Below are 11889 nucleotides of genomic sequence, written 5' to 3'. Positions count from 1 at the left end.
GGCCCCAGGGTGCCAGGACCCCAGGGGTGCACTGCCCCCCTCCCTGTCTAACCTCTACCCCCTGAAGCATCTGTGCCCTCGGCACTCCCACCGCGCCCAGGACTATGACCTCCTGTCCCGAGGGGCATCACTGACTCCGCCCCGGCCCCAGCAGCCCCCAGCGCAGCCCCCAGCTCCTTCCAGCTTGTTTGAGCTCCAGGCCACGGTGGCCCCCTCCTCCCGAGGCCCAGTGTCTGCCTTTGTTTGCCCTGCACGTGGCCCTCCCTCCCTCCCCTCTTGTGTGCACATGACCCCCCTTTGTGTGCACATGACCCCCCTTTGTGCGCACGTGACCCCTCTTTTGTGCGCACGTGCCCCCCCTTGTGCGCACATGACCCCCCTCTTTTATGCGCACGTGACACCCTCTTTTGTGCGCACGTGCCTCCTCTTTTGTGCGCACGTGGCCCCCCTGCTCCAAACATTGTCTGTTCGCTTCCAGTTTTCACTGCAATAACCTTTGTTTTCCTTCCTGTCCTTTTAGGCTGTGGCCAGAGGCGGTCAGCTGCGGCAGCCAGTGCTGGGACCTCGGTGACCAGGCCGTGGCGACCAGAAGCGCCTGCGGGCCACCTCAGCGCACACTGTCCGCGGGTTGTCCGTGGTGGTTGGAAGTCTCCCTTGGACTCTCCCTGACTGACCATCAGCTGCTGGCCTTCAGTCCTCTGCTGGCCTTCAGTCCTCTGCTGGCCTTCAGATCTCCAGCAGGATGAGCTACTACGAGAAGCGTCGACTATCCCTTCCGCGTGATGGCCTGCACGGCTCGTCCAGCTCGGACAGCCTAGCTCAGCAAACTGTGGACTCTGTGCTCAATAACCTGGTCCCAGGATGGGACGCCTCGGATTGTAGACGAGCCTCCATGTCTAGTGAGGAGGACCGGCTGTGGACATTCCAGAACTGGCCGCCCTCTGCACCGGTCTCGCCGCTAGATCTGGCTCGCTCTGGCTTCTTCTACCTGGGGCCTGACGACCGGGTCCAGTGCTTCTCCTGCAGAGGGATTCTGAAGTGCTGGGCCGCAGGGGAGAGCGCCATGTCTGAACACCGGAAGTTCTTCCCAGACTGTCCCTTTGTGCTGGAACGGGAGGTATGCAACCGACCGAGGGCCCAGCCCAGACGCAGGTGTCCAGACTGCACGGATGGGCAAATCATGGGTCACCTGCAAAATATGTACACTCAGGACTCCCCCGCCATGGACCACCCAGCCCACCCCGATATGGTTCGGGAATGGGCACGCCTCGCCTCCTTCCGATACTGGCCCCTACATGCAGTGGTACAGCCACAGAAGCTGGCCGAAGCCGGCTTCTTCTACGTAGGTAAGTGGCACCTGCCGGCATTGACACCTTGGTTGGGGTATAGTTCAACGTTATTGCACCACAATCCCTATACACTGCCTTCCCACTAGTTGCATTGACCCCATTCTGCACCTCGTCCTCCGCGCTATCAATTTTATACATGATCCGTCATCTGCTCCCGTTCTTTGTTACTTTGAGTCTTTGTAAAGCGCACAGTCCCCCATGAGGAGATTTGGGGGCGAGTAGGGGCTTTGGGTATACAAAAGAGAATTACTCAGGCGATCCATTAAGAAAGCACGCAATCTACCAATGATGGTGGCGCCATGTCGTACAGTTTCCACTTTCTCGGTAGCAACTGTTCATTTGTTGGACAACATAAACGTTGAGATGATGCCAGATTGATTCTATGCCCCTCTCTCGAGATGTCAGCCTGCAGACCGGCTAGCTCAGTGCCACCATATGTACCCCTAAACCGAGTAAGGTAACAAATGGTTTGGGCAACCTCTACATGACAACCCTGACTCCCCAAGGAATCATGGTAACCGATCTAGATCCTTTTCACTCGGTCACTCGTGCATACCAAGAAAGATGCACCAGGAATACTCGGAGGTACTGCAATATTTATTGAATGAACCTTTGTGATTCTTGTATCGAATATATTCACTGGGATGATCAGTAGACCGAAGCAGATACGTGACTAGCACTGTAAGCTCAGTGAAAAGAATAAACAATTCCACCATTGTGCTGAAACCATGTGAATATACTGGCAGAGGTGTGGTGTATGGTGTATTCCTCCTACGATGCGCTCCCTAACCTAGTTGTCTAGGGCGAGTGTTCTGTCAAGAATCCCCTACTGGACGATCGAAGTCCCCATTACCTGAAGGTGAGTGTTTGCAGGTCCCCGTCTTGGTCACGTGTTGGACATCATAGGGGTAAACGGAAACAGCTGGGCTGGGATTGCGAAGACCTCGCAGTGATAGCAGACTGCGCCTCCGATTTGAACACAGAAATGCCTGTGTGTGTATATATAATCCATGCTTCCGTGTTGAAGCCCCAGCCTGCTGTGATTGTTTACCCTCCTCTGATGGCTATGGACGAATAACAAATGTTTGAAAAATTTACGATCCAGTCTTGTACTAAATGTTCATACTTACGAAGTGGAAATGTAAGCGATAAGGTGTCACACAGGCAAATGGTTCGATTCATTGTGTAGGAAAGAATGTAACTTAAACATGCATGTAAAATGGCAGTGATTCTTCCCCCTCCTCTGGAGTCTGGCTGCGGTTATGCACGGTTTGCACTCTTCTGGTGAGTTGCTTGGTGATTTCCGGTGAATGTGTTCCCGTAGTCCAACTTGCTGGTGACCTTGTCATGAGTGATGGTTTTCTAGTGTTGCTTGGGACCCCTTTGAAGATGCCTGGACGGTGTAGATTTGTGTGCAGCCCTGGTCCGTTTCCTATTGATTATTCCAGGGTTCCGGGCTTGTGTGCTGGCAGTCGGTCGGACTTCAGCAGGCCGCCATTTGGAGTCCCGTGGTGAGGTGTTCTTGCTGAAGAGCACTACTTCGGTCTTGTCTGTGCTGAGCTTGAGAGCGGTTCATCCAGTTAGTGACTTCAGTTGTGCAGGTGGTGTTGGTGGTCCTATCCGAGAGGGCGCGTGTGAGTTGCATGTCATTGGAGAAGGAGAGTATGTTGGTGGGCACAGATTGCATTGGTCAGAGGGATCTTGTATGCGTTGATGAGGGTGGGGCTGAGCACTGAACCTTGAGGCACTCCACAGATGAGTTTGCGGGCTTCCGAGGAGTAAGGTGCCAGGCTGACATCTTATGCTCTATCCGTTAGAAAGGAGCAGATCCAGCGGAGAGTAGGTCCTTCGTGCCAGTCTCATGCAGGTGCCGGATGAGGGTGGGAAGTGGGACTGTCGAAAGCTCCCTTCGCCCTTTCCTCACACTTCACTCGCTCCCCTTACCGTTCTTCCCCATCTCTATAGCACAACTTTTGTCCTTTCCTGAGGGCTGAACTACCCACCTAGTGACAAATTTGAAGTGTTTGTAAGCGCTAACATGTAATCCCTACCAAGACTTGCCCAGGGTCATGGCAGCCTGTGACCTTTGGAGAGGGTGGGCCGGATTGTCGCTATTAACTGTACCTTTGACATTGTCAATACCATTCTCACCTTCTTTGATCACCTGCATATTCGTATCCTGTAAATTTACTATGGAATGCTCTGTCTCTGTCCCTACATTTTTGTCAATACGTAAACGTTTGCGCCTCACCTATGTTTTCAATGGTATCTGTTTCGAGGGCCGTTCTTTTCTTCATCGCCTTTTGGGGTTTCAAACGCCATCTGCCATGAACGCCTGTGTTCTTTTTCCTTTGAAAAATAAGTTCTGGAGACAGAACCCACTCCCACCCCCCCCTCACCTGTTTAAACTGGTCTCCTGCCTCATCTATTTCCCCTTCCTCCAAAGATTCAGACCCTTCTTCGGCCCAACTGCTGCCTACCACCCCTGTAACTTGTTCTCTTCCTACTCTTTTGCTCCCACTCGGAAGCTCCCCATCACAAACATTCCAATTAATAGCTTTAGCATAATATGCTGCTCTTTTTTTGATCCAACGGAGCGGGAAATTTCGCTTGAAAGTTTTGCCCGTATTGACCTCGTGCGTTGCAAGCCGCCAAAGACCTGTTCACCACTGCTTTACTGCCCTTTATTGTGTTTGGCCCCATCTCTCCCTCGTGGGGTTGCAAAGCTCTAGGCTTTGTAACCTCTGGACTTCCTGCGGTTTTTAAATTAAGTAATCTACTCTCGTTATGTATTTCCTTAGGAATCCATACCCATTGACCCTCCGTCACTAAATTAGTATCATTTCCTATACTTGTATTTTTAGAGCTGAGTGCATTCATCTCATTATCCACTCACCTTGACTTATTTGCATTCACCTCCACTTTTTGTTTGCGCACATTTACAGCCACTTTTTTCCGTAATGGTGTAGTTTTATTTTTTAATATTCTGTCACCAGACTCACTTGACACTATTGGTGACCAACACGTTTCAGCCTTAGACTCCTCTTGTTCGTACATTGATTTAAATTGTCTCTTCCCAAATATAAATATCTTTTTAGGTCGAGCCTGGAGCAGCGCATGCGCTGCTCTGCCTGACTTTTAGTACGGGGGCTTCAGAAAGCTCACCACACGCTTGTGTGAGTCGTTTTGTTTTCCTCACTTTCCTCACAGGCTATTGGGCTTTGCATCTGTCTATCTTAGAAAGACAGCACGCAATTGGGCCTGCTCTGGAGACCACTCTCACCGATGCCAGCTCTGGAGATCATCTACACTGCCACCCGCATGGCTATTTACAGTGATGCCAGAGTGAAGGCCGCCTACATTACTACTGGGAACTGCTGCCAGCCTGACCCCACTTCACCGCTGACAGCACCCGCGCTGCTGCCAGTCTGGAAACCGCTGCCCTGCTGCCAGCCTGTGGTCGTCACCTGTACTGCTGCCAGCCTGACGACATTGCTGCCAGTCTTAGATCACCTGCGGGGCTGTCTGCCTGGGACCACATTCAACGCTGCCAGCCTGAAATCACCTGCACCGCTGCCACATGGAGTTAATCTCCAGTGCTGCTACGGTAGAGAACACCCTTATACCTGCCAGCCAGAGATCACCTGCTGTGCTGCCACTTCGAGATCACCCCTCATAGCTGCACGGCAGAGACCACCTACACTGCTGCCATCTGAGATCCCCTGCAGGGCTGCCAGGCTGAGATCATGAAATGGTGAGATCAACCACCCGTGGTGCTCCCAGGCTGAGATCCCCCCCGCATACATGCTGGGCTGAGATCCCCCCGCATACATGCCGGGCTGAGATCTTGCCATGCTAAGATCACTCACCTGCGGTGCTCTCAGGCTATCACCTACAGGTTGAAAATCTCATGCAATGCTGGGATTCGGTGACGGCCATATTACTGCTCGTCTTTAACGGGGCCAGTGTAAAGTGACCTGCTACCTTAGGGGCAGCCATTTTGGGTTGCCTGGCCTTTTATTCCTGCCCAATGGGCTTCCGGCCTTCTAACCGGTCATTCTCAAGTGCACGGTCCTGTGTTTGTCAAGTTCCTATCCCTTTAAACATGCGGATCTTAGGCAACCTGACAGACATCTAACCGTGCCCGTGTAGTTCTTTCGTGAGCTTAGCGTGCCCCACCACCATCGCCTATGGCAGCTGCATCACTCTCCACTGAAAGCATCTGGATTTCTAAACTCGAGCAAGCGGAAAACCTGCCCCAACAACATGCCCAGAACGCTGTGAGTATGTGTACTGTCTGTGTGACCCCAAAGAAAAGGGGCTGAGCTTGCGCGTGCGGTATGAATATAGAAGAAGAGCTGTTTTAAATAGGGGTTGGAGGGTGTATCGTTGCATATTTCAAGGTGGGGCCACAGAAGTGCCTGTTTTGGCATGCCTGCGTGTGCTTTGACAATGAGGTGAAGGCTCAAGATAAAGACCTTGTGTTAATGGGTTTAGAAAGGTTGTCATGGGGGGTGGGGGGGAGTATCTCACAAATTGCGCACTTCACCGGATTTGCATCTTTTTGTCTTGGTTGTGAAATGGTCATCCTGTCCTCATCCCAAACACGTATGAGTTTCATTGCGGAAGGGCCCAGATACCACTCAGTGATCCCCGTCTTTGCATAGGGTGAAATGGTATATTTCTATGCCCATTGGTCCATCTCAGTCTCCGCTCAAATTGGCCAATGTCCTTCTTCACAGGCAGTGTATGTATACAGTGTCTCGCGGTCACCCATTGGTCCATCCAAGCGTTTTATCTTACTGGTCGGCTCAATGTCGCCTTGCTCATTGGTTCATTCCTAGTAGAGTGTTGGCAGGGCTTTAAGTGGGATTAAAGTGCGGGGGTCTTTCGAGGGGCATGGCCAATGTAATTAAAGGTGTGGCTTAAATACATGTATGCTGAAAATCTGTGCTGCAAAGCGATACAAAAGGGGATGATGGACGGAGCGTTTCAACAAATCAAACACTCACCCCCAGTCAACTGATCTGGGTTTAATCCATCACCATTCTTTAGTTCCCTCAGCCACCCCAGTTCAGACATGGCTATATGCAAATCAGTCTGACCCTGTGCCTCATGGGAACAGTACAGCCCGAACTGCCAAGCCATGTCTTCCCTGGACCGGAAACAAGCATCCTGGGACCGGTTTCGGATTCATAATCCTCATCAGCCAGGCTATCTTGAATCCAGTGGCCAAGTGAACAAGGGACTCACGTCTGAGCATACCCTGCCACACTTAGGGCAAACAAAGCGATACAAAAGGGGATGATGGGCGGAGCGTTTCAACAAATCAAACACTCACCCCCAGTCAACTGATCTGGGTTTAATCCATCACCATTCTTTAGTTCACTCAGCCACCCCAGTTCAGACATGGCTATATGCAAATCAGTCTGACCCTGTGCCTCATGGGAACAGTCCAGCCCGAACTGCCAAGCCATGTCTTCCCTGGACCGGAAACAAGCATCCTGGGACCGGTTTCGGATTCATAATCCTCATCAGCCAGGCTATCTTGAATCCAGTGGCCAAGTGAACAAGGGACTCACGTCTGAGCATACCCTGCCACACTTAGGGCGAACAAAGCGATACAAAAGGGGATGATGGACGGAGCGTTTCAACAAATCAAACACTCACCCCCAGTCAACTGATCTGGGTTTAATCCATCACCATTCTTTAGTTCACTCAGCCACCCCAGTTCAGACATGGCTATATGCAAATCAGTCTGACCCTGTGCCTCATGGGAACAGTCCAGCCCGAACTGCCAAGCCATGTCTTCCCTGGACCGGAAACAAGCATCCTGGGACCGGTTTCGGATTCATAATCCTCATCAGCCAGGCTATCTTGAATCCAGTGGCCAAGTGAACAAGGGACTCACGTCTGAGCATACTCTGCCACACTTAGGGAGAACAAAGCGATACAAAAGGGGATGATGGACGGAGCGTTTCAACAAATCAAACACTCACCCCCAGTCAACTGATCTGGGTTTAATCCATCACCATTCTTTAGTTCACTCAGCCACCCCAGTTCAGACATGGCTATATGCAAATCAGTCTGACCCTGTGCCTCATGGGAACAGTCCAGCCCGAACTGCCAAGCCATGTCTTCCCTGGACCGGAAACAAGCATCCTGGGACCGGTTTCGGATTCATAATCCTCATCAGCCAGGCTATCTTGAATCCAGTGGCCAAGTGAACAAGGGACTCACGTCTGAGCATACCCTGCCACACTTAGGGCGAACAAAGCGATACAAAAGGGGATGATGGACGGAGCGTTTCAACAAATCAAACACTCACCCCCAGTCAACTGATCTGGGTTTAATCCATCACCATTCTTTAGTTCACTCAGCCACCCCAGTTCAGACATGGCTATATGCAAATCAGTCTGACCCTGTGCCTCATGGGAACAGTCCAGCCCGAACTGCCAAGCCATGTCTTCCCTGGACCGGAAACAAGCATCCTGGGACCGGTTTCGGATTCATAATCCTCATCAGCCAGGCTATCTTGAATCCAGTGGCCAAGTGAACAAGGGACTCACGTCTGAGCATACCCTGCCACACTTAGGGCGAACAAAGCGATACAAAAGGGGATGATGGACGGAGCGTTTCAACAAATCAAACACTCACCCCCAGTCAACTGATCTGGGTTTAATCCATCACCATTCTTTAGTTCACTCAGCCACCCCAGTTCAGACATGGCTATATGCAAATCAGTCTGACCCTGTGCCTCATGGGAACAGTCCAGCCCGAACTGCCAAGCCATGTCTTCCCTGGACCGGAAACAAGCATCCTGGGACCGGTTTCGGATTCATAATCCTCATCAGCCAGGCTATCTTGAATCCAGTGGCCAAGTGAACAAGGGACTCACGTCTGAGCATACCCTGAGCACAGTGTGCCACCCGTCTTGTATTTTGCTCTTTTTGACATTGCATCCAGATATGATACAACAAGTAATGTCATACCTTGTCAGGGCTATTGCCTTTGTCAATGGTTGTTAGTTGCATAAGCTGAATAAGCAGCAACTGTGGCTTGTATATAAGATTGAAAAGGCTTCCACTTAAAGCCCTGGTGACACCACAATGCTGCTGCTCCTGAGTTTCAAAAAGAGAAGGGAAATCCAGAGAGACAATGACTCTCCTTAACTCCGGCGCTCATGACGAGCTCAGCTTGTCATGAGGCACAGTGGCGCTGTGCTCATGATGAGCTGAGCTCGTCATAATGGCCGTGGAACGCCCACGTGGGAATAATTCCCCTCCTGTGCGGGGCGTTCCATTAAGTAGGCGGAGTTGTGACGAGCTGAGCTCGTCACGAGCACCACGGCGCGGCGTGCGGCTCCCCTCCCCCCGCATTGCGGGGGAATCAGCCCCGCGGCGAAGGTGTGAAAGGATTTCCCTTCCCCCTACAACGCTCACCTGGCATGATGCCATGCTGTAACTTCTCCACTAGTGAGGTGAGCAGTGTGAGCAGCGCACATCGATGTGCCTGTTGTCACTGCAGTCTGGAAAACAAGCATTGGCCTAGCCAATAGGTCTCGCCTTTGGGACCTTATAAGTTTTTAGCCACGCAACAAGTTGATGTTGTTGCACCAAGGATATTGTGTTGCATAACTAAATACTTATAAGGTCTGAAAGGCGAGACCTATTGGCTATGCCAATGCTGGTTTCTCTTTGAAAGACTCCTCATTTTTAATTTGAATTGCTCACAATGTTCACCAGCTGGGGAAGTTGAGCTAATTCGCAGTTGTCCTAGATGTTGTAGTGGGGGCAGGTCTCCTTTAAAACTTCTCTTCTTATACATAGAATAGCTTGTTTCATCGCCTGTGTGGCGCGACCCTGCCTCTCTTAGAGGCCTTTAGAACCTTTCTGGCAGCCAGGGCATGTGCAGTCTTTCCCCTCGTGCCTTTATTTCCATCCAGTGATGGGACCGGAGCCTTCACTTGATTGACAGGCATCGACAGCCGCTGACACGCTGCTTGCTGCCTTCCACGCCTGTTTTTCAAAGCTCACCCATGCCTCCGAGCACACCGGGGACTATTAAATCCTCCCTGCACGCCTCAGAGGGCGCGCAAAGCCTCCCTAAGGGAAGCTCGGCTTCCATACTGTCCGCCCGAAGCTACCCGGAGTGGACAATCTGAGGTTGGTACCCCCAGGAGCCCTCATTACAAAGGCATCCCCAGCTCCGAGGCACTGCCACAAAGCGTGATGAGCTCCACAGACCCCCTTATTTCTGTACCCCAAGGGTTTCCTATGATGAGCTGCTCGGCCGGGAGCGCCGCACCGCGCGCTCAGACCGCATGAACTACTCTTGGCACCTTTGCCTTTCCCAGGTCTTCCGAACTTCCCATGGAAAAGACTCTGGTTTGATGGCTGAACCTGCTGGGGCTGCTAACGCCATGGCATGCCCCGGGCACTCCAAGGATGCCCCCCTGAGCCCTCCTGCCAGGCCCGGACTGGTCACTACGGACACCGGGCAATCCCCCGGTGGGCCGCATGGGTGGGGGCCGTTTTTGTTACAGGGCTGTTTTTTCAGCTAAGCCTTCCCTGGCAAAGAGCTCGGCCGCACCCCCAACCCCCGGGAAGGGGGGGGGTGCGGCCGAGCACTTTGCCAGACAGGGCCGGTTTTGGTTCCCAGTCCGGCTCTGCCTCCTGCGCGTACTGCCTGCAGGGAGATCTAATAATTTAAAGACCAGGCCCTACCAAATCAGCCTCTGAACCCACAACCCTGGGTGAATACCGCTCCCAGTGCCATCCAGCATCAACCAGGACGATCCACCGGTTTGTTGGGAGGCTCGGGCTGGAGTGATCTGGCCAGAAACGCAGGATGTGGCGTCCACGCTGAGACAGGGGCCGCGTCCTCGGCCCAGCAGCTGTGGGCAGTCATGGAGGCACAGCATCGCTTGGCACCCAGGGGCCATGAATTTTATTTTTATTTTTAAAGTTTTATATAGCGCTAGCTTGATCCGTAAGTATCAGATCGCTTTACATACACATAGTAAACAGCAGAAGGATGATACAATTACATAGTAGGCAAACCACAGACAAAAATACAGCATGGGAAGTAAATATGCAGTGGAGCGGAGGGGGCGAGAGCAATAAAAGAAAAGGCGAGAGTGACATGGTCCGGTCACCCACTAATTCTTGAGAGTCCCGAGAGGGAGGAGACAACTCGGATAAAGAGGACGACGTTGGTTGACGTTGGTCATGATAGTATTTGTTTAGGAGATGGAGTTTGAGGTCCCTTTTGAAACAGGAGAAGGAGGGGTGCATCTGACGACTCCAGGGAGAGCGTTCCATAACCTGGGAGCGTTGCCAGAAAATGATCGGTATTGGGTGGTTTTCTTTTTCAGTTTCGGAGGAATAAGAAGGAGTGAGTTGGAGCTTCTTAGTGTTCTGGCTTGACCTGCTCTGCTCAGTTTGTTGTTTAAGTAGTTGGGGTCAGGAGAGTGAAGGGTTTTGTGTGTGATGCAGGCCAATTTATAGATGCATCTCCCTTCCATGGGCAGCCAATTGAGGCAGTTGAGAGCTGGAGTGATGTGATCAAATCTTTTAACTCCAGATACGAGTCGAGCGGACATGTTCAGCACTGCCCTTAGAGGGGCTAGGGGAGCCTTAGGAGTCCCTGTAAGGATGGCGTTTCCGTAGTCGATTTTAGAGAGAACTAAGGATTGGACTACTGTCTTGAAGTCATCGTGGGGTAGAAAAGGTTTCAGTTTCTGAAAGCAGAGGAGCACACTGGCACGGCATGTTGAAAATGCCCCTGTGCGAGGTAAACACCGCTTGTTTTATCACATCGACATACGCAGCTATCGGTTTATTGGGAACGAAGCACACCTGCAGCAATTTTTTCCACCAAAAAGTTGTCTTGGCTGCTTATTTATGTTACATGTATGTTACTGCGGGAGGGCTGGCGAGTGTGGCCGATATTGGCACTAAAGCTGGCGCACCCCCATTTGGGCTCATTTCACCCCCCCCCCACTGAGTGTGCGTGTAACCGCGTGCACCACCAACCAGTCATTATTTACAATGCTCCCAACAAGCTCGCCGGTGCCCCCGCCCCGTGAAGACTTTGGGGGAGGAGGTGCCTCTCCACTCGGGGCGCACAACCTGTGCAACCTCGACACTTGGGCCCTGTAGCTGCAAATCCCATTCCAGCCAGGCGCCAAGGACCCCCTGGGGGTGGGGAAAGGAAAACCAACCAAATGCAGTTACCACCTTATTGAAATGCGCCAGCGCCCACTGTCGCTGGGACAGGGGGGGAACCCACACCCCCGGGTAAAGTCGCTTCACTACCTGCCTCACACTTCTAGGCCACCGGGGGGCATGTGAAAAAAAGGAGCCAAAAACTCTCCTATTTAATGCTGCTTTGTTTGATTAAACCCAGATCTGTTGACTGGGTGTGAGTGTTTGATTGGTTCAGATGCTCCGTCCATCACCACCCCCTTTTGTACCGCTTTTGGCCACCATAAGTGTGGCAGGGTATGCTCAGACGTGAGTCCCTTGCTCACTTTGCC

At 52.0% G+C, this 11889-nt stretch overlaps 1 protein-coding gene across 1 annotated transcript in view; it reads left to right on the top strand.

Moving 5' to 3' along the window:
• The first annotated feature begins 524 nt into the window (after window positions 1-524).
• LOC144798199 (baculoviral IAP repeat-containing protein 7-B-like) overlaps window positions 525-11889 on the top strand; it is a 29737-nt gene continuing 18372 nt past the window's right edge. Inside the window, exon 1 of the mRNA XM_078668947.1 lies at window positions 525-1346. Within this exon, the coding sequence (XP_078525073.1) occupies window positions 743-1346 (604 nt within the window). The 5' untranslated portion in view covers window positions 525-742. The remainder of the gene's footprint in view (window positions 1347-11889) is intronic.

Source organism: Lissotriton helveticus, chromosome 12, assembly GCF_964261635.1.
Source record: "Lissotriton helveticus chromosome 12, aLisHel1.1, whole genome shotgun sequence".
NCBI classification, from domain to species: domain Eukaryota; kingdom Metazoa; phylum Chordata; class Amphibia; order Caudata; family Salamandridae; genus Lissotriton; species Lissotriton helveticus.
Note: the sequence above shows the minus strand (reverse complement) of the source record. Positions and strands in the feature narration are given on the sequence as shown.